Below are 26,715 nucleotides of genomic sequence, written 5' to 3' on the forward strand. Positions count from 1 at the left end.
CTCTCAATTCCTCTCTTAGTTCCCTCTAATCTGGCTTCTACCTTTTGAACTCCACTGAAGCTACCCTCATCAAATCACTCCTCAATGCCAAATCCAAAAGGTCTCTATCTATCTTCTTCTCGTTGGTGCCTGTCGCTCCTTTTACGTACTGTTTCTATGGCTCTGTTCTTAGCTGGTTTGCTTCCTAACAGTCTAATTACTCAATCACTGTTTCCATAGGGAAAGTTCTTCTCTGCTGAACCTCCACAGGGAGTTATTCTCAGCCTTCTGCTATTTTCTCTAACTATACTGTCCCTTAGTGACTTCATTAAACTTTGTGGCTTTCAGTACACACTGATGACACCCAACTCTACCTCTCTGTCCAATAACTTTCCTTCTACAGCAAATCCTTCATTTCCAACTGCTTTTTGGTTTCCCAGTTTTATGTTTCATTGTTGTCTCAATACATACAGGTCTGAACTTTCCTACTGAACCTTACTTTCTTTGCACATGCTCCTTATCCATTGATAAGATTACTACCCACTTGTTGATCAGACACTTGCTGATCAGCTTTGAGTTTATCTTTAATTCCTCCATTCCACTTTATACAATCTGTCAAGTGAAGTTGCTTCTCCCTGTACATTATGAAAATAGCCCCTCTGACTTTTGTCCAGCAGTTTGGTTCATGCTCTAATCAACTTTAAATGCTACACTATTCTCCCCTCTAGCTTGCTGTTGTCACATTTAGCCCTCGCTCATCTCCATCCTCTATTTTGCTGCCAAAATCATTCATTGCTCAGACTATTAAAAACCCCTCCCTAAACGCCTGCACTGGCTTGCTCTTAACATTAATCATCCTTACCCTCTTTGCTACTGCCTCAATGTTGAACATTAGATTGTTAGTTCCTCCTGGTAGAGACCTGTACTTTGTTATCTTGTAAAGCACCATACACATTATGGCACAATAGCATAAAGGAAATTGACTAGATACTTGCAGAATAAGGGGCACATGAACCAATCTACTGAGTATGAAGAAAAGACTTTGAGATGACACAAGACCAATATCCGTAAGTACAACCCTAATGGGATGAAGATATTGTATTCGGGATCACTTATTCTGCAAGAAGTCTCCAAATGTAAAAATATTGAACAATGTTAGCTTTTTATATCTCAAAATTGTGTATTCTCTTCTTGGTTCAGCTTTTTGATTTGGTTTGTAATTTTGGATGGTTCACTGCATCAGGAAGAGCAAGACTAAGCAAATGCCTGGCTGCTCAATTCTGTTGTAATTCAATGCTTAATAAGGTCATCCAGATGGAGGAAGTCCGTAAAGGAAACAGGTTAAGCCACAGATCTGTTAGAAACAAGTAAAACACTTGGTACCCCCTTGGTTTTGTGGACAATAGGATATAAATAAGTTATGAGATTGCACTAGTTCCCTGAGTTATCATCTAGCTTCTAGACTGAATAACGTGGATAATCAGTGCTATATTGTAATAATCACATGATACAGCCAAAGACTGAAACCATTGTATTAATCTTGTTGAATCAATATACATTTGCTTAGTCTATCACTTACAATGATTTCATCTTCTGGACTTAGTTCAGCCAAAGGCTACCTTTTGCTTTGTTTTTGGTTATTCCACCTTCAAAACCCCAGTGAAAATTAAGCTGCTCTTTAAATTGCTCTTTAAATTGCTCTTTAAACCCTGTCCTCTTGCCCAACAGTTGGCATCACCAGCAACATCAGCTTGGGAACCCCTTAAGTGACCCAGGGGCTGGCGGTTCCATACCCCGCTGTACATTATAGTTCTTCTACAAGACTAGAGCAAACAGTCTTCACACAATCATCATAACCGTTCTAGATCACATCTTTGTATTCCAATCAATACAAAAGCAGACGTGTCAAACTGAGCTGCAGACTACGTATCTATAATCTGATCCTTATCTTCTCACAATATTTGTTTTATTGTGGGACAATCAATCCCAACCTTTAGTAATTACATCCTACATTTATTCTGAATTCAACCCTTTTTCCCTTAGGCATTTCTTAATATACAATTTAAGACATAATCATAGAATGAACTTGCAGAAATGCCCCACCACCATCACTGACAGCTGTTTATTTTGTTCTTCATGACAATGTTTTGGACTCTAAAAGTGTTGCGAAGCATATCCCAAAATCTACTAATTATTTTCTGTTACCTTACATACTAGAAACATAGGAAGCTGCCTTATACCAGCTCAGACCATTAGTCCATCTAGCTCACTACTGTCTATGCTGACTGGTAGTGGCTCTCCAGAGTTTCATACAGGAGTCTTCTCCAGCCTTATAAGGAATGCCCAGGATTGAACCTAGTATCACTAGCACAACCCTTCTCAAACTGTACGTAATGTGCTTACATTGAAACATGTTTAGTCCCAGGCTAGGCCCTTCCTGATCTACTTCACTTTCTAATCTGAGTTTTAATTATTTTAACCTACTGTTTCTAATCATTTATTTGCTTATTTATTTATTTTGTTTCATGTCTGCTCTTGCCCTGATTTTGTGTTATAAACTGCACTGGGAACTATTTGGTTGAAGGGCACTTGATATGTTAAATAAACTAGCCAACAAAAAAGTGGAACAAATAGTAAGATGTCACTTGTAGAAGGTTAGCTATTTCATGTGCATGCATGTGCAAACTGATTGCACACTTCAAAAGTAAAAACCCTTTTGTAAGAAACAAGTTTTATTTATGACATCTGGATAGTTTGCCTTCCACTTAAATGGATGGCAACCCCATTGTGAAATTGCTATGACTGCACTGAAATAACAAAGCATGATGTTCCCATCATTATCTTCATATTATCCAGATTTCTACCAAATTACTAATTACCCAGAGTAAACAAGGTCTTCCGCCATTAAACATGTAGGAAAGTGTGTGTCTCAATCAGTAGGGCCATAAAGTGGCATTTGCCTCCAAAGGTTGTAACTGGCATTTGCAAATGAACCTGTTTTCTAAAAAATAAAATAAAATACATGAACACAGAATAGGGAAAGGAGATGGGTGAGCATGGATATAAGATTCTGTAGACTCTGAAACTAACCACTACAATTTAACCAAATTTTCCCAATCTCCATGTAGTTATTTGCTGGTTGCCATTTTTAAAATACTGACTTAGCTAAATTGCAACTGTTCACTATCATACCTGGTAGATATCAGACAGGCTGCTGCTTCCAGAGTCGCTAGTGATACTACATCCTGAATGACTAGATGAAACGTGGGTCACCTGTGGGTGGAGACTGTCAGTGAGGTGCAGCTTTGTGAAATCTGCAGGAAGCTGTAGACAGAAACAGAAAAGGCATAATTAAATTGTGTACCTAGGCATTCATTTCACAAATATTTGAATGATTAACAGTAGTCGTCAGTACTAAAACCATACAAAATTCATTAAGCAAATCCTTAAGGACAAAAGGGTTGAGAGGGTGTTTCAAATGTATGCTTTGTAAATATGTGACAAACATAAACATTACTATGGATGTTGCTGTAAATGTAAGAATGGAATATGACTTGCTAAGAACAAACCCTTTAGCGAGCATTTACTCATGATTCCCACTGGAATCATGTGAACGGTCTCAAAGGAATCAGTGGGAGTTACCATGACTATATTTAGGATGGTAGTCACTGGCTTTTGTGAGATGAACACCTGTTAATGCACAAATACTTGTGCCAAGTAGGGTTGAGGGAGCAATGCTTAAATATTGGAATATGTTTCAAACTTGTTTGATTCGGTTTTTAAAAACTGATGAGAAGTAGGTAAATATTATTTAATTTGTGAGGCAGAAAAGCAAAACTATAGCTATGTATCATGCAACATGTAAGCGACTGAAATTGTGTTAACCTCTCAATTGCTACGTTGTTTCTGTTGTTGTTTAAAAACAGGTTGGTTGACAACATAAAATACCTTTTTGGAGGGGTTGTACTATTTTTTTCTAAGCAGTAATCTGAAGTAACAAATAAATAGTAAAATTATTTATCTCTCTCTAGCCCTTAACTGTTCATTCAGAACCTATGTTGGTTAACTACTGTCTCCCATATTTCACAAATTTCCAGAGGAACCAAATGATACAGACCCCTGTGATGCATGCATACTTAATAAGAATTTGGAGATAGTTTCCCAAGCTTTAGACAGCCTTACCAGTGGTTTTTTCTGGAAAGTTCCCACACTCCAGACGCTCTCATTCAATTAGAATGAAAGTGGATAGGGGAGTGCATGGGACAGGAATAATAAACCTTCCTTTGCTATCTGCTCTAGCTACTTTCTTTGTTTCCAGTTCCCCTATAGGAAATGAACCAGCAAAAGATGGAGCTCAGCTAGATTAGTCTCTATCTGGTTGCCGTCTACTCAAACTACAGCTTTTAAAGAAGTTACAAGACACTACTGAAAAGCATGGCTCCAAAGAGCCACACAGTCCTCTTTGAATATTTCCACAGCTGAGCCTGAAACAATTCAGCTGATATTGACAGTGGGAGGTTATGGAAGAAGTTACTACTTGTCAGCTAAGCACAGTAATAAGATTCCAAAGCAAACCTAGGTCTTCCCTTTGTCTTCCCCACTACTAGATTCCACTTTCAAAATGTAGAGCCTACATAAGATCACTGTTTCCATTGTAGAGAGCAACATCTCCCTACTGAATCAATCACCTAATAAGAACACATACAACCTAAAGGTAAGGGGACCCCTGATCATTAGGTCCAGTCGCGGACGACTCTGGGGTTGCGGCGCTCATCTCGCTTTATTGGCCGAGGGAGCCAGCATACAGCTTCTGGGTCATGTGGCCAGCATGACTAAGCTGCTTCTGGCGAACCAGGGCAGCGCACGGAAACGCCGTTTACCTTCCCACTGGAGTGGTACCTATTTATCTACTTGCACTTTGACGTGCTTTCGAACTGCTAGGTTGGCAGGAGCAGGGACCCAGCAACGGGAGCTCACCACATCACGGGGATTCGAACCGCCAACCTTCTGATAGGCAAACCCTAGGCTCTGTGGTTTAACCCACAGTGCCACATAGCACAACTCTAAGTCCACTCCACTTACCCGTGGGGAGAAGTTGTGGTGGACCTCATGGCTGCCCTCCCTCTTCCGGGTGGGCGGGGGACTTAGTCCCTCGCCACCCGGGGGAGTCCCAGCCACGTCAGCAAACAGCCAGCCAACCGGCCGGCTGGGGAGCGTGGCCGGAGCAATCCTTTAAAAGTGAGGCGCGAGCCGGAGGGCGTCCTTTCGGCTCACTTCCTCAAATACTAATCTACCCTGCCTAGTTTTTCACTTAAGAATCTTATTATATTGTTTAACTAAATCATTGTACATACATACATAAATAACATTCATTAGTACAATGGAACTTCCCTTCTCACCATGCCCCCTCAAACATGCCCCCAGAGCAGATTTTGGGGTAGCGCAGGGAACGGGTGGTAAGTGAAAAGGATGGAAAATTATGTTGCCTTTGCAGAAGTCATTCCACACATACAGAATAATTTAGTTGGATACAACTCTAAATGCCAACATGTGGGTTCCTCAAGAGGAGACTATGGCCACTTTGGTCTTGCTTTGGCCCTGCTGCACTGCAGCGAACTAATTTATGGCTTGGCTTCATGCTGCAAACAAGGTTTGTTCTTGGTTTATAACTCATTGTTTGTCTGGAGAAAACAAACCACAAACCCTGGTTTAAATGAATACAATTGATAAGTTCACAGCAGTGCAGCAGGACCAGATAAGGAGCAAATGAGCTGCAATCTCCTCTCGGGAGACTGAACACTCATTCACACAAACACTCATTCACACAAAGCCATGGTTTGGCGTATACACACACACAGAGAGAGAGACAGAGACAGAATAAGGGTTCACAGGTCAAAACATTTACATAATACCATCACCATGTATAGAGTTAGGGTGTGTGTGTATGTGTGTGCAGGGTGACCACACCTCCAGTTGGTTTGTAGGCCCCAGAAAGTTGGCCAAGGTGGAATTAGCCCTGCCCTCAAAAGAGGCTAGCCACCCTTGCTCTACAAATGTTCTTCTTTTTTCTGGTATTCAGGATGCTCTTTTGTTCTTTTGTCTCTATCAAATCCAGATTCCAAAAACTAAAGCAGAATTACACAGTGCTGTTAAACACTTATCTATGAAGCACCATTTTGTACTAATTAAAACTAGCATACTGATGAAGAGTATTACCCAAGTCATTTATGGAGTGGGACAAATGGGGGAAAATAACAGAATACAGAAGTGTTTGTTAAAAGTAGCCTAGAGAATATGGATACAGAAATGTGAATTCGTGATTGTCACTATAGTTCACAGTTACTGTACTTTTAGTTTTTGGAATTTAGTGTATACACCCACCCACCAAAAAGTGGAATAGTCAGTTACAATTCTAAAGTGTTTGTGATTAAATATTTAGGAAAACAAATTATGACCCTCATCAGTATTTCAATAGGAAATTGTAAGGAATAACTGGGTATCTTACTTAAGTAAAGTATGAAAGGGCCATTGAAATGCTCTGTTAGTCATCATTTCTGAGTGACCTTATAAAGAACTAACTATGGCTGACACAGATTAACAAAGTCCAAAGACAAAGGCATTTCAAGATCCTGTGGTAAATTATTAAAATAAGTTTTCTATATTGTTTCAATTCTACAAAGCTAACATAAATACATTTTTAAAGTGTACTGTTCTGGAATCTTGACTAAAATCCTTTGTATTGTGAGGATAACATGGTGAGGGAGAAAACCATGTATGCCTCCTTGAGATCACTGGTGTAAAGCTGGGATATAAACCGAATAAATAAAATTAACAAACGTACTTCACACACACCCATTTCCCAACAAAATCTCTTTGCCTGTTACTCTCACTCAGCAATCTATTAAACTCCCAGGGTTCTCTCAAAACAGTTTAGTAATGAGCATGTGAAGGGACACCCTTCTGAATTCCTGTTGCCTAACATTAGCCATAAAAATGCATTTTAAACAAAAAATACAAATATTTTATGCAACTCATGAGTAATAATGACACTTACTAGACATTCCTCTTGACCTAACACAACAAACTATTTCCCCAAAGTCACAGTACGGAGATATATTTTCCCCTGAACAACCCCAGCAAAGTCTGTAGAAGAAAAACTCACATCTCTTGCCAACTTTTGAGCATCACAAGTCAAGTGGTTAACAAAATCAGAAGTTTCTTATCCTTTCTATCCCCAAATTGGAATGAACCACCCTCAAGCTTACCTTTCCTATGATGCCAAGTTTCAAATCAATCTATTGAACTATTTTCTAACTGTACTGTCTCCCCTCCCCCCAAAAATTATCATTATAATGGCAGAATTCAATATAGCTGGCTCACCCTTAACATAGTGTCAATACTGTGGCCCTATTAATCCTGTAATGCGTGATGAGTGCCGCAACTCCAGAGTCGGACACGACTGGACCTAATGGTCAGGGGTCCCTTTACCTTTACCTATAAATCCTGACAAGTGATGGTTAACATTTCATGCATCTGTTTTTTAAAAAAAATCTTCTATAATTTATTTTGAACAAATTACTTCCTCACAAGAATACAACTAGAAATGCAAAAATGAGGGAGGGGCAGATTTTAAAAGAGAGGGAAAGAGGAAATGAAATAAAATTACAGACCAAGTAATAATACAAAGGCTTTGCACAATGTATTACAGTAAGCAACATTAGGCACAAGGTTATTATAACAATACTGTAATTCAAACATATATCATAATATATATTTTCTTGTTCTTCCAGGTGTGAGGGAGTGTTATCCAATACCTCTTTACTCAGGAAACAATATTACCACATTCAAATATATACAAAGGCTGGGGGTTATCTCTTATTAGTGAAATCAACAAAGTCATGTATCAATTGAAGTGGACTGCAGACCACAAAAGTACCGGTATACTGTCATAAAAAGCATACTGGTCTTTATTGGTTTTACAGCCTCTTTTTTCTTTCTGCTCCTATAGACCAACACAGTGACCTCTCTCAAAGTTGTTCACACAGAAATGCCAACACACATTCAGCACTCTTGCTACCAAAATGTTTTCCCCTCTAATAGCTACACTGGCATTCTGTCTATCCTTACCTTCAAGTTCCCTCCATAGCCTTACCGCCTATATCTCACATTTCTAATATTCCAATACATCCCTCCCCATGATATTCTCTCAAGCTCCACCAACATCCAAAGATCTCCTGGCAACCTCCTCTCCTTGCTGCACTGTATGTTTGGAATTTCCTTCAATGATACCAGCATGATGTCAGCTCTCTGACTTCATAAAAACAACATATGAGGATACCACATTAGTTACTCCTGTCCTAACTATAATCAGCCTGTAAGGAAACCTAAGCACATGTGACCAAAATAACCACATAATACTTCCCTATTAATTTCTGGAATAATTGAACACGGCCAGTTGAACAATAAGATCTAGGTTAAAAACAAGGTTTGCAGTTATTTGTCTTACACACTTCTTATTTCAAGGCAATTCATTTTCTTTCCTAACCAAGTGAAACATTGCAGGAAATATTAGTTGTATGGTTCAGTGATTTACAGGGCAGCAGTCAATATACCTAATTACAGAATAATGAACTGATTTCTATTGATTTCATTTATAGACATGATGCACAAGGACATGCCCAACATAGTGTTAAATCTAACAGACAGTTTACTCTGGAATGTAACTAATTAATGCTTTATGTTTGTATAGTTTTAGACAGCATGGAGTAGTTACTATAATTTCACATATATACCCTTCCACATCTGCTCTACGAACAAACTGTGGGGAAATATGCTACCCATAAAGATCAGTGGACACACCAACTAAACTGCTCATTTACATACTAAGCATTATTTCATAGTATTTGTTCATATATTACAGAAATAAGTGTAATTTCCAACAACAACTTCATGGATCATGGAAAAACCAAGTTACAAGTCAGGTGTGTGTGTGTGTGTGTGTGTGTGTGTGCGCACACACACACACACACACACACACACACATTCAAGATTCATAATATATCTGGAAATAGGCAACTTAAGACAACAAATCCAGATGGTGATTTAGTCTCAAAAAAGAGGTATGTATTAGAATAAAAAATGATTTCAAATACAAAGTACAGTATTACAACAACAGCATTAGTATAAATTGTTGGTGCCCTATGTGAAATAAGATAGCAGGGACCAAAACTTTTCCTGTACTTACTCCAACTTTACAGAACAATCTTCTAAACTGCCCAATGAATAATCAAGGAGTACTTGTTGCTATAGCTGCTTTGACACTAAACAGGTATGGTTTGATTGATGCTAGGCTGGAAAATGACAGGAAGCCACATTTAAGTTGTTCCAAGCTTCCAAAAGAGGACCAAAACCCATGTAAAGTAAATAGCATGGTCAGGCTATGGATGTCAAATAAAATGGCTAATTTTGGGTCTTGCCCTCACTGGCTAAAAAGACCTTCATTCTTGTCATTGTACGCATCACTGGCACTCACCACCACTTGCTTCATACCAACCAATTTCCTATGCTAAATGGAACCTATTAACCTTTTAACATATAAGATGCTAAGCAAACATAGAAACCATAGGAACCATAGAATTCTCCTATCATCTACTTCTAGAGTATTAGAGGAGTTCTTATATTCAAGTGCACATGTTCAGCTACAATCAAATGGAGTTAAGCAGCTCCCAACCTCTGTGCTGGATTATTGTATCTGAGTTTGTGTATCTGTTTCTTGTGAGCTTTACAGTTTTTTGAAGGTGGGGTGATTTATTATTCACTGGCTTCCAATTAATCATCTCCCTGGAATCCTGAGATCAAGCAATTGTCTCTATGTATTATTGTAAAAAAAAATTCCTTATTGGCCAGGTATTATAAAGTCATATTTTACAGTGGGAAACATAAAGATAAATATTATGAACCACATTTCAACAGAGCTTTTTTGAGATCCTCCAATGCCTTTACAAAGAGAAAGAGACTACATGAGCAGGTATCATAGCAGGTATCATAGCATTCTAAAAAGTGACAGGTGATGTTTGAAAAATGAGGTAGAAAGGGAGTTCCTGGCCGAAGCTGGTGGACAGTGGAAAGACATTAAAAAGCTCCAACTGGTATCCCATTGAGTTATTCTATGCAATCTACAGAGGTATTAAATTAAACAATTAAAATATTAAATAAATAATGAGCAACTACAAGGGAAAGCTAAGGGTGGCATTCAACCAAGTTTTACTCAGAGTAAACCCATTGAAGTTAATGGACCTAACTTAAGTTATGTTCATTAATTTCAATGGGTTTCATCTGAATAAAACTTAGTTCAATACCACCCTAAAATTGCAACAAATAACTTATTTTGTAAATCTCACTTTGAAATAAATTTATTTATCAATAAATAGCTCTGCATTTTAAATTCAAAACATACCTGTATTTCTTATCCTTAAAAAGTTTCTAAATTTAGATTGCAACAATCTAACAGTGGATAGAAATAGGAAAGGGCCTCTCTAGCCTCTTTTAATTCTTGCACTGTAGGCAGGGCATCCAAGCACGCTATTGCAGCCCAGCCTCAACAGTCTGTGTGAACAGGTAAATAAATACATTACTGGCTCCACAGGTCACCTGGATCCTACCAAGATGAAAGCTACAGTACCTCTGATGGCCATCTGTTGTTAATCTGGAGATCCCATAAACACTAGTGTTTATCAGCCAATTCTTGGCCAACACACCAAAGTTAATTGGGTCCTTTAACCAGGGGTCAAAATTTGCTCATTAGCAACTCAGTTCAATGGGGATTAAACATAACCAGTAATAAAGACCACAGACTCAAGACTAGAACTAAAATGAATCAGTCAGCTTATTGGTGTCCAATGCTTCTTTCAAAGCATATTATTATCTTTATATGGGAAATAATGGTACTCTGAACTTGAATCACAGCATAGGAACATAAAAACAATGTAGTACTGCAAAAATAAAATATACTAAGAATTGTATAAGAACAACATTAAAATAGCTTTAACAAAGCAATCCGTAAGAGTTTATTTCCTTTCTTAATTGACGATTTGTTCTCCTTTTGACTTATTCCAGCCCATCTAGTTGTGAAACAGAATTTCTCACATATTAGCATTTTGGAATAAAGTTCAGTTACCCATCCATGGCTGTGAGCCAGGATCCTGTGGGTTTCAGCTGAGTGAAAACACATGAAGCAAAGTTGAACAGACAGCAAGTGGAGGGAGTTGGGGAGAATGTTTCTTTGTAAAAGTATGGTGCTGTTTTTAAATTTATCATCATCTGAGATACTAACATCTCACATGCAGTGTTAGAAACTGAGATAGAGGAGGAGGAGGAAGATGAAGAAGAGGAGGAGTTTGGATTTGATATCCCACTTTATCACTACCCTAAGGAGTCGCAAAGCGGCTAGCAATCTCCTTTCCCCTCCTCCCCCACAACAACTAGATATGAAAGCTAAAAGCTAAATGAAACCTTAAACCTAGGTTATGGGCACAACAACGGAATGTCTAGGCAGTTTTTTATAACAAGAATACAAAGCTGAAAATGAATGAACTGCAGCTAAAATATTAATTTTTCACATGGTCTAGGCCTTCACCTGCCCACCCCCTAATATTCTTAAAAGGGTGTCTTCTCCAGTCTTCAGAGAGTAGCTGGAAGTGGGGAGGCAGAAAAAGGTCCTCCTTTCCTTCTACTCTGCAATTTTAATCTGAAATCTTAAGCGCAGTACTGCGCTCAGAGCTCAGAAACTGCTTGCGCTAATGAAATTCCCTGTTGCAAGATGCACCTAGAACAATGGGCGTTTCGAGCACAGCTCACAAGACTACTGAGAATCAGCAAAAGTTCCCAATCAGCAAAAGCATGTTGAAATGTTGCAAAGCTTATTTTCTTTCATCCATTTTTATCCATCAGGATAGTGTAGAGAAGAGCAAATAAAAGCTAATTCAGAAATATATAGATGCAATTGTAAACCAACAAATAAATATAAAGGACAATAATGCAACAACAACAACAATTAAAGCCTAAACAGGCAAAGGTAATCTAAAATTAAGACATGACTTTACTGGTATGGGAAGAGATGTTCCTTCAAGTATTTAGCCCAAACCAGTTAAGACTTTTTAAGGTAAATATAGCATATTAAGTTGGGTTCAGAATTAGAGTACCAAGGACATAATGCATGGTTGCGATTCAACATTTTTGTGCACTACAGGGATGTGTTATATATTCTTCAGCAGGACAAGTGTTAACTACCAAATTGCTAGCCCAACTCTTATACGGAATTCAAGTGTTGAAAAAGTTTGTTCAAGGCTCTTAAAGGCTATGTTTGGTGTCCCCAACTATGTTTCATCCTCAGCAATCCTGAGCTTAGAGATGAGGGTTGAATTCTAGAGTGAAGAGGCAGAGATTAGATCTGACTAGAAGGTCAGATCATTATTTCCCCCACCCTTCAGGGACCAAGTTGCAAAGGTGAATGGGGACTTCCTATCTGTCAGTCCCGAGCTATCACAATGATGTTGGGTAACTCTTTTTGCCCGCATGGACACCAATGATCAGCTGATTGCTGGGTCTTGTGAACCCCCTTGCAAAACACTTAGCAAGATCCAACACAGATGATTGTCAAGAGCCAGTCAAGAGCCAGTGTGGTGTAGTGGTTAAGAGCGGTAGACTCGTAATCTGGTGAACCGGGTTCACGTCTCCGCTCCTCCACATGCAGCTGCTGGGTGACCTTGGGCTAGTCACACTTCTTTGAAGTCTCTCAGCCCCACTCACCTCACAGAGTGTTTGTTGTGGGGGAGGAAGGGAAAAGAGAATGTTAGCCGCTTTGAGACTCCTTCGGGTAGTGATAAAGCGGGATATCAAATCCAAACTCCTCCTCCTCTTCTTCTTCTTCTTCTTCTTCTTCTTCTTCTTCTTCTTCGTCATGCAAACCACTGTGCACAGCACTCTGCACAAAGCTGTGTTGCTGATTGGTGTTGCATGCAAACACTTTCTAATAATAATAATAATATTTACTTACTTACTTACATGCTGCCCATCTGACTGGGTTGCCCCAGTCACTCTGGGCGGCTCCCAACAAAAAACAGTAAGAAAAAAAATACAAGGTCGAACACTAAAAACTTCCCTGAACAGAGATGCCTTCAGATGAACCATGTATTTACATGCACCACAATCTGATGCCATATTTAACATCAGATGCAGGGCAGGTAGTTGTGTCTTGGCTGAAGTGTCTTCATAGGCTAAATGGGAAGACCTAGCAGGCCCATGTAGGCCCACAAACCTGAGGTTTCTTACCCCTGCTACCGAGTCAAAAATTCAGTGCTAATGCCCCCTGTTATCTCACACAGCTACCTATCTTCAGTTCATGTAGACCAGTTTGCAAGTACATAGATGAAGTTGCTAAGTAACAAAATTTGTGTTACAGTTTCTCTGTCACAGCTCCAGGCTAGATCTTTTATTAAATAAATAGGCTTCCAAAACCTTTCGATAGTCAAGATGACTTGTTCAGCTTTGGTATTTGGCATTTCCAATACATCTGTTAATTCTCAGACAAAATATCCACAGAACTTAAGCATAACAAAATACAGGAGGGCATTCCTATCCTGCATGCTTCAGTGTGATACCTTCAGCTCTTATGGAGAGGAGATTTAGGATAACACCCTACTCTTATAAGTGATGTCGTTCTGCCTCAGAAGAAATAGAAACATTCATCCATGACTTGTTGTTTTGTAACTTTTATAGATACCATTTTGTAACTTTGAAGATTGTCTGCACATTACATTTCTCTTCCCTCTGATACAAATAAGAGTATTACAGGATCTGTAGCTAAATTCCTGTCGAGAGAAATGAAGATATGAGGTAATATATAATAATGTGACCTTACTTTCCATAACATACAATACACCTGTATTTGCATGTCAATAGATGCATAAGTTTTATTGTGAGGTCTCTTGACTAGCTCAGTCAACTGAGTCATTGACAACTCAACGTAGATGGAATATTAAATTCTATGTCTGTACCCATCAGAATTAAACCAGCTGAGCTCTGAACTAATCAAAGCTTCTGGGTCATCTTTAATGAGCTAGCCATAAATGTATGCAGACGACTGCAATAAAATTATATGCTGAAAGTAGTTTGGATCATAGTTGCCCCTGAACTTACTAGTGTGGCTGTGAACTAAATGAGTAAGCTAAGAGAAGTGTTCCATGAAACTACACTCAACAGCAGCTGAATCTGAAAGAAGCAGCCATCCTGTGGAAACCTAACCTGAAGAGCAGAGAGCAGATAGCCACCCAGAATGACCCCACAGTTGCATCAGTGCTGCATAAATTTATTTATTTAGCAGTTTTGGCCACAACTGAGGACACTGTGACTAGCTGGGTCAATGAAGCTTTCGACTTTCTAAACAGATGCCTCAACCTACCTACAACAAACTATTTCAGAAGCACACCAGAGTTCAAACACAATGTATGAGGAGGTCTGAAGACCCGCCATTTATAAGGAATGATGTTAAGAGTAGAAATCCCAATGAACTTCTCCATGTTTGGGCTCAGAAAGAGATGATAGTTCTTCAAGCCTACATATTCTTTCCCAGTTCAATTAAAATCTGTGCTAAAAAAAAAACCAAATGTAAGTTTGTGCACCACCTACCCACCTGCCCCCCTTACTACCAACACATCCTTCCTGTCTGCACCTCACCCCCAAGATCCAGTGGTAGCAGCAGTACATGGAAAGGGGAATTAGGTCTGTCCCTCTCTCCATGCTTTCTGTCCACCTAATACTCTGCAAGCTCCAAGACAAAAAGCATAGTGGCCATTGGGAAGAGATAGCATGCCTTTCTCACTGCCAAATCAATAAATTAGAAGTATGTGAGAGTGTATTTTGGTAGTGGGGGGACAGAAGAGATGAGTAAATGGATTGGCTAACAGCCTTCCTACAATTCCCTAAGTGAGTCTGTTGCCTTCAGGTGCACTGTCCTACTGACATCAACACTGGCAACAGGACAAAGCACCTGAAGGCAACAGACTCACTTAGGGAATTGCAGGAAGGCTGTGAGGCACACATTGCTCTATCCTTCAACATGCACTGTTTCTCTCTGCCTCCCATCACCTGCCACCTGAGGCAGTCACCTCACTCTGGCCTGAACTTCCAGTATTTGTTCTTTGGGGTGGGGGGAGTCCCATTCCCTCTGCCACGTAAATGAACATGTTCACAATTTTGCATGCCTAAAAAACCCACCAACATTTTACATCAATGCAGATTACTTCAGCTCACTAACATACAATAGCTTAGTGTTGTATTCCCAAGACAATATAATGCAAATTTACTGAAGCAAACTTGCACAAGCATTAGTACATAAAAGATACAGCATTATGTAAGACTAAAAAGGGTGAAACCTCAAAAGGTTGCGGAAGGCAAAATAATTTTATTTTACAGTATACTATGTCCAATGGATTTCAGCTCATCACCCCTGGAACAACATGCATAAAACAATGCATTCTAAGTGAACTGCAGTGTGGAATAAGATCTGCTGGCTCCTGAAGAGGCTGACATGCTGAAATGATAGGGAATACTATATTATTTTGCTTTCAGCATTGTTCCGGGTCTTCAGAGATTCCTCTTTGGTGGGACGGGAAGCTTCTTGTCCCTTAGGTGCCACCCATCTCTTTTTTTCTGTTGGCGTTATGAATAAACCAAGTGGCACAATCATTGCAAAGTTGCTTTGAGACAGTTTAACTTGGCCAGTTTGTTTTAAATCAGGGTGGAGAACCTATGGCCCAAGAGCCAAACTCTCTCCACAGCTCCTTGAGGAATGTGTCCTTGAATTCTGATAATGCCTCTTACTTCTCTGGATGGAAGATTGTGTGTGCGCGCGCACATGTGCATGTGCCTACTGTAAAAGGTTAAAATTTGCATGTATTGCTCTGCCCAGTGTTGCCCATGTCTTTATCCTCCTCTGAGATGAAGTTTGTCCAGAAAAGAATGTGGCCCTCAGAATGAAAAAGTTTCTCCACCTCTGTTCAAAACAGAGCTAAACAATTTGCTAAACAAACAAAAAACTCCAAAGAGCTGTGTCACCAAGCTTCTCTCTCTCTCTCTCTTTGCATCCAAACACCTGCAGGAAAGGCCCATGAGCATGCTGCTTTTACATGGCAAAAGTAGTGCCACTAATATTTGGGTGCCTGAGAGCAGCTTAATATCCATATTACCTTCCAAACTACAATAGGACAAAATTCTTATTTGAATGAGTGTCATGTATGTCACAAATAATGGAAGGGGGAATGTGTTAATTCAGTGCTAGTAGACCATTTAAGGGTGTTTTACTAGTTTCCTTTAAAGAAGTTCTTACCCCTCCCCTCAGAAAAACAAACTGTTTAGCAACTAACTTGAAGGGTGTTACTACTAATCAATCAATCAATCAATCAATCAGGGAAAAAGCCACTAACAACTGCAGACATGTTTACAGGATTGCAGGACCTGAGTCATCCACTAGCGAACTGGGCTAAGGTTAAGGAGATAAAATTAATTGCAGAATAGTTTACTCATTTGCTAAATTGGAAAATTAAGCCGACTGTATTTGGGCATATATGACACAGACTCTATTGAGATTCCAAAAATCTGACAAGGCCAGAGTTTAAATTCTCAACCTGGAGTAGCAATTTACAAATATTATGGAAGATGAAATAGGGCATTTAGAAAATCAAGAAATAGTAGCATTGCTAATTCCAGCTCAATAAGTTGCATGGCTATTAATATAGATTCAGTCAATAAACACCTTGGTGTTATTCAACTAGGTTTTACGCAGAGTAGGGTTATTGAATTTATAGGACCTAACCTACCCATGGCCATTTATTTCATTGAGACTACTCTGATTAAAACTTAGTTAAAGATAGATAGATGATAGATAGATAGATAGATAGATAGATATAGATTAATAGATAGATATGATATAGATATGTAACATTTCATTACTGTCCCTGTTCGACCATATCTAAGTTTGAATGAGAAATTGTGCTGGTATATATTTAGAAAATAAATGCAGCCTCAGTCCTTCCCTAGTCTTGCTGTTGCCATGCTCCTGGGAGCTAAACCATGATTTGGCTTAGTGTTACATCTGGACCTAAGCTTGTGCTTTATCTCATTCCAAACCACAGCTCCAGTTACAGGTGGGTAGCCGTGTTGGTCTGCCATAGTCGAAACAAAATAGGAAATTCTTTCCGGTAGCACCTTAGAGACCAACTGAGTTTGTTCTTGGTATGAGCTTTCGTGTGCATGGTATCTGAAGAAGTGTGCATGCACACGAAAGCTCATACCAAGAACAAACCACAGCTGTTCTCCTCCACTTATTGGTTCTCCTCCTCAAAAAATGAACCTGCAGCAACCAATTTACATGAGGGCAGGGGGAATCAATGCTCCTCAGCTGGATTTATAGTATTTATTTCCAATTTATTTCCGTTTTCAAGAAGCTGGTGGTTGACAACAGTAGATAATACCATGAAAGAGAGAACAGTTTATTAAACACAATAAAAACAATACAACTCAGAAAAAGGAAGTTAAACAGCTGCTTGAACAGAACCAGCAGCAATTATCACACACATGTATGTCTAAATAAAAAATGTTTTCACACTTCTAAAATAATAGTTAGAATCTAGCAACTGCTTATTCATGAAGAAGTTCCAAAACAAGGGTGCCATGTTCTTGAAATTTGATTTCACAGATAGATAGAATCCAGAACGTGACATTTCTCCAGCTCACCTCCATCAGTTTACCGAGGACTGTATAATTTCATTAGGTGGAATCCAAATGATGCCCATGCACTCGTGCAAAAGCTTTTGATACAGGTGGCACCTCCACTCACTGAAAGGGAGATGAAGTGATGTGAACCAATTTGCAATTCCCTTTATGGACCTCCATATCACTTTCTACCTTGCTATGGAATGTTCCTCAACTCCCTCAAGCTGGGGGATGCATGAGATACTGGCAAAAAAGCCCCTCCCCTCTTCTTCCATTAATGGAGGCATCAATTGAATTAAAAGTCCTTCTGTGAGTGCAAGGGCACCAAATGAATGCCACTCATTAAGTTTTTCACCCTAGACTAAACAAACAACAACAACAAAAAGCACACGAAAGCTCATACCAAGAACAAACTTAGTTGGTTTCTAAGGTGCTACTGGAAGAAATTTTTGTTTGTTTGTTTGTTTCAACTACAGCAGACCAACACGGATACCTACCTATAACTGAACCCTACACTAATATGCTGTGTTTGGGGTGGAATGGTCTTACGACAACTCAGGGCAGAGAATGATTACCAAAGATCTTGAATTATTCTAAATGTTTGTTTTACACTTCTTAAGTCACTGTATATTACTTTTGTAATGTTAACAACCACCTGATTCATGACCTAAATATTATATTGTATGCACGCACACAAATTTTAATGTTCACGTATGTCTCCATCTCACATGTATGAAAATTTCATGCACAGTTATGCACATTCTCACATGTGTCAAAAACTTCTTGCTTCATATAAGTCCCAGTGTGACTTCATGAGGATTAAGAAAAAGCAAGTAGTTTGAAGAGTGAAGCATGTCTGCACACCTTGGTACTGGGGCTGAGATGTATATTTTAGGGCCCACCTTATTTTTGTGATTGCAAGTTGTTTTAAGCTCTTTTTAACATTGTGTTTTAATTGTTGCAACCCACCCTGGGATGATAGAGTGGATAATAATAATAATAATATTTTGCAAAATCCACACTTGCACACTTCTCAATAACAACAAAAATTTAAACAGAATTCACTGGTAAACCATAAATATTTATGTAATAGTAATGCCTGAGGAGTTAGTATACAGTTTAACATTTTTAATGGTTTTGTAAGACTTAAAAAACAAATCTAGGCCACAATTCAGACAGCCATGCAAGAAGACTGGCACCACCCAAAGGGGTTTTTGACCTCTATTTCTCAAGCAGCAGCCTCCTGCACATCATGGCAAACTGCTTTAGAAACTCAGGGGAATTTCCAAAGCAGTTTGATCAATGCGGCATTGGGGGTGGGGCAGGGAAGGGGGGGGGGTCTGCCATTCAAATAAAAAACAAAAAAGACAGATGCCGAGCTGGGTACACCTAACAGCTCTCTAGATCATGGCCTGAAATCTTGGCATTCAAGGCCCACACTTCTAAAGATTTTCTATTCTGCCTATGAATGCTATTTTCATAAACAAGGAACAGTACCTTCCTATGGGATTACAGCATGACAGAGGTGTAAGTTGGCTCATGGGATTAATTAAAAGGGCTAGCATTTATTGCTTGCTCCCTTTAAATTGTTCCCATTTTATTAAACATTACTGCTTTTTAAGTTGGTCATGGTATGCCAGACCAAAATGACACAGACCTTTCATGCAAATACAGGAAAATATTGGTTACAGAAGTATTCAACATCACTATACGCCTTCAAGAAATCTTAACTTTGTATTTCTTTTCAAGTCAGAAATTAGCTGAAGCATACTCTATAGAAAGTATAATATTTCAAAGTTCTCTATTTAGAAGCAAGCAACTTCCATATTTTAAAACATGAAATACCGAAGTATTAAATCACAACTGACACCACAGCAGACATCTGTTTTTCTACTACAATTTAACAGCCCCATTATATCCACAATTAAAGTAAAATGAGCATGTATACAGGCAGTTACAATTTAAAATGAAATTTAACGAAAGCCTGTTCCCAAAATAAGCAGAATTTGCTATACTTACTGAGTGTTTCTCCTGCTGGCCCATAACTCCATGGTTAGCTGAGATTGCAAGAGGTTTCATAATGAACAAACATATGCTGAACTGAATTTACACATCATGTACCAATTTCTCATGGATAGCAAATCATCCTCTACTGCATTAAACTAAACAAACAAAAACCAAGGGGGAAACCAAGCCAAAAGCTCAAAGTGCCGTTCACAAAATCTTTCACACTTGTAGTGCAGAAAAGCAATCCAAACAGCAGCAATTGTCTCCATTTTTATAACACTCAAAGTCTTAAGCGTGCAAGGATGTAAAGTGCCTGGCAACACCATACATATCCAGCATTCTTCTACAAGAACGACAGGATTCCCTGAGAGCGAAAGGGAGGAAAAAGAGGAGGGGGGGGGGAGAGAAAAGCTAAAATGGCTGACTGCACACAGACTCCCTCAAAAAAGCTTAATACAGTATTATATTAGTAAGGGTGCGGGAACCAGCTTCCTGCATTCAGCCAAGCATTGTTAATACTCCTGTTTAATTTGCAATCACAGTAATAGAGAGCCCCTCACCCCCATTAAATAAAAATAAAAAAATCAGGGCAGAGCATGTGAATAGGGACCTCCCCTCTGGCTGCTAATGATGCTGACAGGGTGACCAGTGATCTCTGTTCCACTCAACTAACCAAGTTCGCACAATTAATCCAAGCGGCATGACATTGACGGACATTTAATTTAATGATGCCTGTCCCTCACATTCAAGGAAACTATGCCTACCATCAAGAGAGTCACTAAGGGAAAAAACAAAAACAAAAAAAAACAAAAACACCAAAGGCACATGCACAGAGAAAAACCTAGAGAATCATGAGTCTGAATGTAATACGCCAATATAATTACGTTATTGTGCTTACTTTGGAAGACCATGGCTGCAGGCAGTTGGCATAGCAACGCACAAGGAAAGCCATTTCCTGGGTAGAAAGAACGCTTCCTTTTCTAAATAAAAAATTCCTCTTAGGATACAAACGGCATTGCTGCTTCCTGCAGAAAGCAAAGACACTGTAGTCTGTCTCTTAACCTGCACACAGGCACACTCAATGCAGTTCTAATGATGTAAGTGGATCTCTCTCTGCCTCCCTCCCTCTCCCCCTATACATCGAAATATTCAACTCAAATGGAAGACACATTCCTTGCGGCTTGCCCCCTCGGCTGCTTAACTATTTCACTCATTAAGGTACAGATGGACAATTCAGATAGAGTAACAAGCGCTTGCCTGTATTATGTCAGCTTCTGTAGGTCAAGCAAATCCCAAAGGGGAAAGAATCCATTGATTGCTGGCTCCAATGAATACTACTGAAGACAGGGTGGGAATAAGGAGAAAGACTTACTTGAACAGGCTCCGAACTAAATATCATTTTTCACCAAGGTGAATATAAAGCAATGGTGTTTGCTGCCACCTCCTCCCCCCACCCTCCCCCACCCAAAAATAATGTTGCGGCAAAGCTGTAAATATCTCTATCAACTGCTTAATAATGGCATACTTGACAAGCTTTCATGGACACACAGGTATGATACTGTTCAGGCTTAGGTAACTGAGAGGTGCATAGCTGTGAATTTTCACAATGCTCCGCTGAAATTTGCTTAAATAAAGTCTGCAGTTTGCCATACAGGTCAAACATGTAGTTTCCATTAAAAGAGGTGTACAGTTCACAGAATATAGCACTGGAATAGGCAGGCAGGCTCCAAATTTGTACAGATACAACATGTCTCTTGAAGGTAGTATTTCATTTTTAAAATGGAGAAATTAACCTAGCCACTCCCATGTAAAACTAGCTCTGTCACCACAGCATTATGGCACATGAACTAAGCTGAAGGGCATACCCCAGCCAAAAAAAACACACAAAGCCCTGCTACATTACAAGCAACACACTTCCACATGTTTTTATGCAAGTCATCATTGAGAAAAATAAGAAAGACTTTTTGCCATCAATTTTTTATCATCAAAATCTGACCTTTTTACACTTACAATGCATTCCTGGTATTCAAGCCCATGTGCACACACAAGGCAGGGAAAGAATGCTCATTTCTGCTACTACTGTAGCAAAAATCAAATAGATGACAAGAACTTTAAATATATATTTAAGAACAATATAGAAAGGTGCCAAAGACAGAGGCTGCAGCTGTTTCTACCAGACACATGCATTCTCAGTTGGTTAATTTAATCTGTCACACAGCAATGCTTTGCTGTACTGACTGCAGGTCAAAGAGGCTAAAAGCTCACTTGGCAGACCAAAAGGTGATTCTCTAAAAGTCTATTTTTATAAAGCCATAGAATTCTTTAAAAAATAAAAACAAGCACCGCCACTAAACCATATTTTAAAGTTTTGGATCATTCATTTTTAGGCTTGTGTATACCATAAATATCTGCCCTGGGGTTTTTTAAAACACACATTAAAATCTGTTTCCTTACAAAGGAAATCTAGAATAAGACTAATACGGGACCGTAGGTTTTTCTGCAGGGTTTAACTATGGAAAAACTGCCTTTATGCATGTGCCAGAGTATTTTTGAAAGCATTTTACAGTATTGTGGGAGCTGATAGCACTCATTTGAAGCAGTGGTCTTTAAATTTATTTTTAGCTGTAGCCAAAGAACAAACGTGGATACGTTTGTCACCCTCCCACCATCACTGTTTATTCCGACTGCAAATCTTTTCCCTTTAAACATATAAAAGAAAGCAAATGAGGAAACGCCCTACTCTGGACTCTTTGGTTCTTAATATCTAGGAAGCACCTTCTCCAACAATGGTTTTCTTATTGCATTTTTTCCTCTTGCTGCCATACCCGGAACACTTCTGTCTCTAGATTTTAGTGGACACATGACACTGGTGGTGATGTGAATAACTTTTCTGAAGTCACAAGTGCCACGGGCAGTAGTTTATAGTGGGTAAGGCTTGAGCATCCTTCTGCAGTGATACCTACTAGGAAAGGCAGAAGTGGGGTGTGAGGAAGTGTGGCAATTGCTTCTCCCACCATGTGCTATGGCTGTCAAAAGAAGACAGCTCAGATATACTAATCACAGAGCAATATAGAACCTATCTAGAAGAGCTCTCACACAGCTGCTGGGCTTTCTTCTGGCAAGCTGCAGCAAGTCGTCTGACTCACTAAGCTCTTACTACTTCCTCACTGGAGTGGAAGGCACAGCCCTGTAGACAAAAGCTCTCTGTTTGTTTGGGGGTTTTTTCCTGTTCCCATATTCTGGTTTGTTATCCTCTTTTTCTCCTTCCTTCTTAACATTTTGTTCTGATAGCCCGACTTATGACAAGACTCCGCAGGTGCAAAGGCTTGATTCCACAACTACCTGGCTACTGTTGAGCTGCAATAAAAATTTGTTAGGCTCATGTTGCAGCAGCCTGAGGTATGTGGAACCAGCAGAAGTTGTTTTCAAATGCCCTAAGGTACCCACAGAGAGGTGGAGAAAACAAATGTTTACCAAGGTCACTGAAAGAAGCACGTTTAGGTTTAAATTAGGAAATGCTTCTCAGCAGTTAAGCACAAAGGCTATACAGTCTCCCTTCACAAAGGTTAAGTGGCTCACTAAGTATGGACTAGGGTCACTGAGGTCCCACTCACAACTTGTCGTTTTTACAGATGGCAGAGATGCATAGCCCTTGCACACCTTCCCGCACCATGTACAAAACCTTCAAGGTCAATTATGGCCAGCTACCCTACTAGTCAGGGAAAAATTGAGGCTATATGAGAAAACTACATTTGCCTGAATGGTTTTATGGCTTTTGTCTTCTTTTGGCAAACTGAACCCAAATCATTCTCTATCTAATTGAAACTTTTGCTATGACCCTAAAACTTACTGACTACCAACTCATTGTCAGCATAAACTTACTCTTGTAGGCACAAAATTCCATCAATTTTGATGAATTTTTGAGGGCAAACTACTATCAAGCCTAACACTTATCCCAAAGGTTTTTTGCCCCAGAAGCCTACATTGATGTTACAAATTTGAGGCCAATTTTATGTTATTTATTTCAATGTTTTTAGGGTAAACACAAAATCTGAAATATGTTATGAAGCCAACTTTGTCAGTCACATTGTGTTAAATGCATCATTTTACAGTCCGAGCAACCATTAAAAGTTAAAAACTATAGAAACAGCATCCAATATTACCTCAGAACAACTTTTACGTCTTCCCGTTTTATATCAGCTTTTGTATTGATACACTAAATATTTCTACTGAATATAGTAAAGTGGAGACAAAATATGATTTTATAGCTATTTTACAAAAAGTCAAGCAGCTGCTTATTTCCATTAAGTACTGATAGAATCTCAAGCCACAAAAGGAAAAAAACTTAATATATTAATGATGATAAAAAATTAGTTGCAGAACAAGTGAAAATTACAAATAAATGGGAAATCTTTAAATGTTAAAAATCAGTTGGACCTGGTTCATTCTGTATATTCTATGCATGGCATGGGAAGGTTCTATGAGCCTCCCACCCCAAGTTTCAGTTCTATACCTTAGAACATGGGTAGGCAAACTAAGGCCTGGGGGCTGGATCCGGCCCAATCGCGTTCTAAATCCAGCCCGCGGACGGTCCGGGAATCAGCATGTTTTTACATGAGTAGAATGTGTCCTTTTATTTAAAATGCATCTCTGGGTTATTTGTGGGGCCTGCCTGGTGTTTTTACATGAGTAGAATGTGTGCTTTTATTGAAAATGCATCTCTGGGTTATTTTGGGGGCATAGGAATTCGTTATTCTTCTTTTTTCAAAATATAGTCCGTACCCCGACAAGGTCTGAAGGACAGTGGACCGGCCCCCTGCTGAAAAAGTTTGCTGGCCCCTGCCTTAGAGCAACCTCCCCCATTGGGTAACACTCAAATTGTTTGTCCTAAATTCCCATCTTCCATAACCAATTGGCCATACTGACTGAGGCTGATAAGATTTGTAGTTCAAAATATCTGCAGAGCACAAGGTTGCGAAAAGCTGCTCTGCTGTATATAATGTCTGTACTCTGGAGCTGTGAAAACAGGCCGAAGTCTAGAATAGTAGTAAGCAACTGACCAATACAAACATACACTTAACACAGGCTTGGAAAAATTAGGTAGCCTTGGGATACAATTTAAAGACCTCACTATATACCCATTACTCTGCTATCAAACCTACGTTTTTCATTAGAAATACATCGGAACTTACTAACAATGAAATCCCTATGGACAAAGATGTCATGTCACTTGCATTTCAATTCCCAGAATTTACTCTTATCTAATGACATGATATCACTGTCATGCAAATTTAGATGTCAGCAGAGTGTGAAGTAATGGAATTATTTATTAGTGACCAAGAATTAGTTCAGAAATAGTGACCATAATTCCATCATAGAGCTTGAAGGTGTCTGAAAGGGTAATCAAGTCCAATACTTGCTGATGCTGGAAATCTACTAGCACAGCATCCCTGATAAGTTGCCGTATTTTTCGCTCCATAAGACACACCTGAACATAAGACGCACCTAGTTTTTAGAGGAGGAAAGGGGGGAAACCCTGTTTTTTTGAGGACCAGCTGAAAGTGGTGCAGCTTCTTTTGCATAGGGAAAAGCCCTGCTTTTTTGAGGATCAGCTGAAAGTGGTGCAGCTTCTTTTTCAAAGAGGAAAAGCCCTGTTTTTATGGGTTTCAACTCACAGTTCTGCAGCTTCTAGTCCTACAGCCATTTCTACAGTTTCCAGACATAAGACACACAGACATTTCCCCTTACTTTTTAGGAGAAAAAAAGTGTGTCTTATGGAGCGAAAAATACGGTACTAACCAGACTTGCCGTGCTTAAAAACCTGTAAAGAAGAAGAGTCCACTGCCTTCCAAGGCAGCCTTTTTCATTGTTAAATAGGTTGTGGTGTCAGTAAGTTCTTCCTAAAATTAAGTCTAAATTAGGGGTTTCCAAACTGTGGCTTGTGGACCACAGGCCACAGGATAGTGGTCCGCAGCAGGTCTGCATTAAACATTCATATTATTATTTTTATTTACATTTGTATTGTATTGTAGTTTGCATTCCATAAAATTCAAATTGTAAGAATACAAATGCAATATAAGAAATAAAAGAAGCAATACTAATACAAATAAAAACCATGCAGCATCTAAGCATCTGTCACTGATGCTTTAATTGAGATTTCTGCATTGCAGGATACTGGATGACCCTTGGGGTCCCTTCTAACTCTACAATTCTACCATTCTAAGCACAATGCATTACAACTGCTACAACAGGCAGAAAATAATAGCACCACACATTGCAATATCCAATATCTTTTAGAAAGAATCATTGTAACACAAACTGCCAAAAAAGGGGGGAATCCTACTCATTTACCTTTTAACACCACAGTTGGCAGTCCCATCTACCTGACATTCTTTGACTACCTTCATTATTTCATATCATTATGGCAATCCCATTCTTTTTTAGTAGACAAAAGTGCTACTAGAAACCTAGCTAAATCAATTATCCAAGCAGTTTAATTTGTCAGCAAAATATATCAACAGCCCCTCTGCTACCCAAAGCCTTGCTTCTCAATCATTTTGCGAAAAAATTTCATCTGGGGCAGTTATAAAAACTGGACTGCAACTATACAAGTATATTCCATGGGTTCCACTGCTGGTTGGTAAAATGGTAAAGGTAAGGGCTCTTGTACGGTTAAGTCCAGTCGAATTCGACCAGAGGGTGCGGCGCTCACCTCTGTTTTCAGGCCGAGGGAGCTGGTGTTTCTCCACAGACAGCTTTCTGGGTCATGTGGCCAGCATGACTAAACCACTTCTGGTACAACGGAACACTGTGACAGAAACCAAAGCACACAGAAACACCGTTTACCTTCCTGCCGCAGTGGTACCTATTTACTTCCTCACGCTGATATGCTTTTGAACTGCTAGGTTGGCAGGAGCTGGGACAGAGCAACAGGAGCCCACACCATTGCATGGATTCAAA

General features: G+C 39.3%; 1 protein-coding gene across 8 annotated transcripts in view; it reads right to left on the bottom strand.

Annotated features, from left to right (window-relative positions):
• RAPGEF2 (Rap guanine nucleotide exchange factor 2) overlaps nt 1-26,715 on the bottom strand; it is a 155,706-nt gene that overhangs the window by 36,266 nt on the left and 92,725 nt on the right. For 5 of the 8 annotated variants that reach the window (XM_033161132.1, XM_033161135.1, XM_033161133.1 and 2 more), the window contains one exon: nt 3,172-3,303. The exons of 1 other annotated variant lie outside the window; for it this stretch is intronic. In XM_033161132.1, the coding sequence (XP_033017023.1) occupies nt 3,172-3,303 (132 nt within the window). Of the gene's footprint in view, nt 1-3,171; nt 3,304-19,767; nt 20,124-20,653; nt 20,785-26,715 lie in introns of those variants that run through there. 2 more of the 8 variants (XM_033161138.1, XM_033161137.1) reach the window with 2 other exon arrangements.

The sequence above is a fragment of the Lacerta agilis genome, chromosome 9 (genome assembly GCF_009819535.1).
Source record: "Lacerta agilis isolate rLacAgi1 chromosome 9, rLacAgi1.pri, whole genome shotgun sequence".
NCBI lineage: Eukaryota > Metazoa > Chordata > Lepidosauria > Squamata > Lacertidae > Lacerta > Lacerta agilis.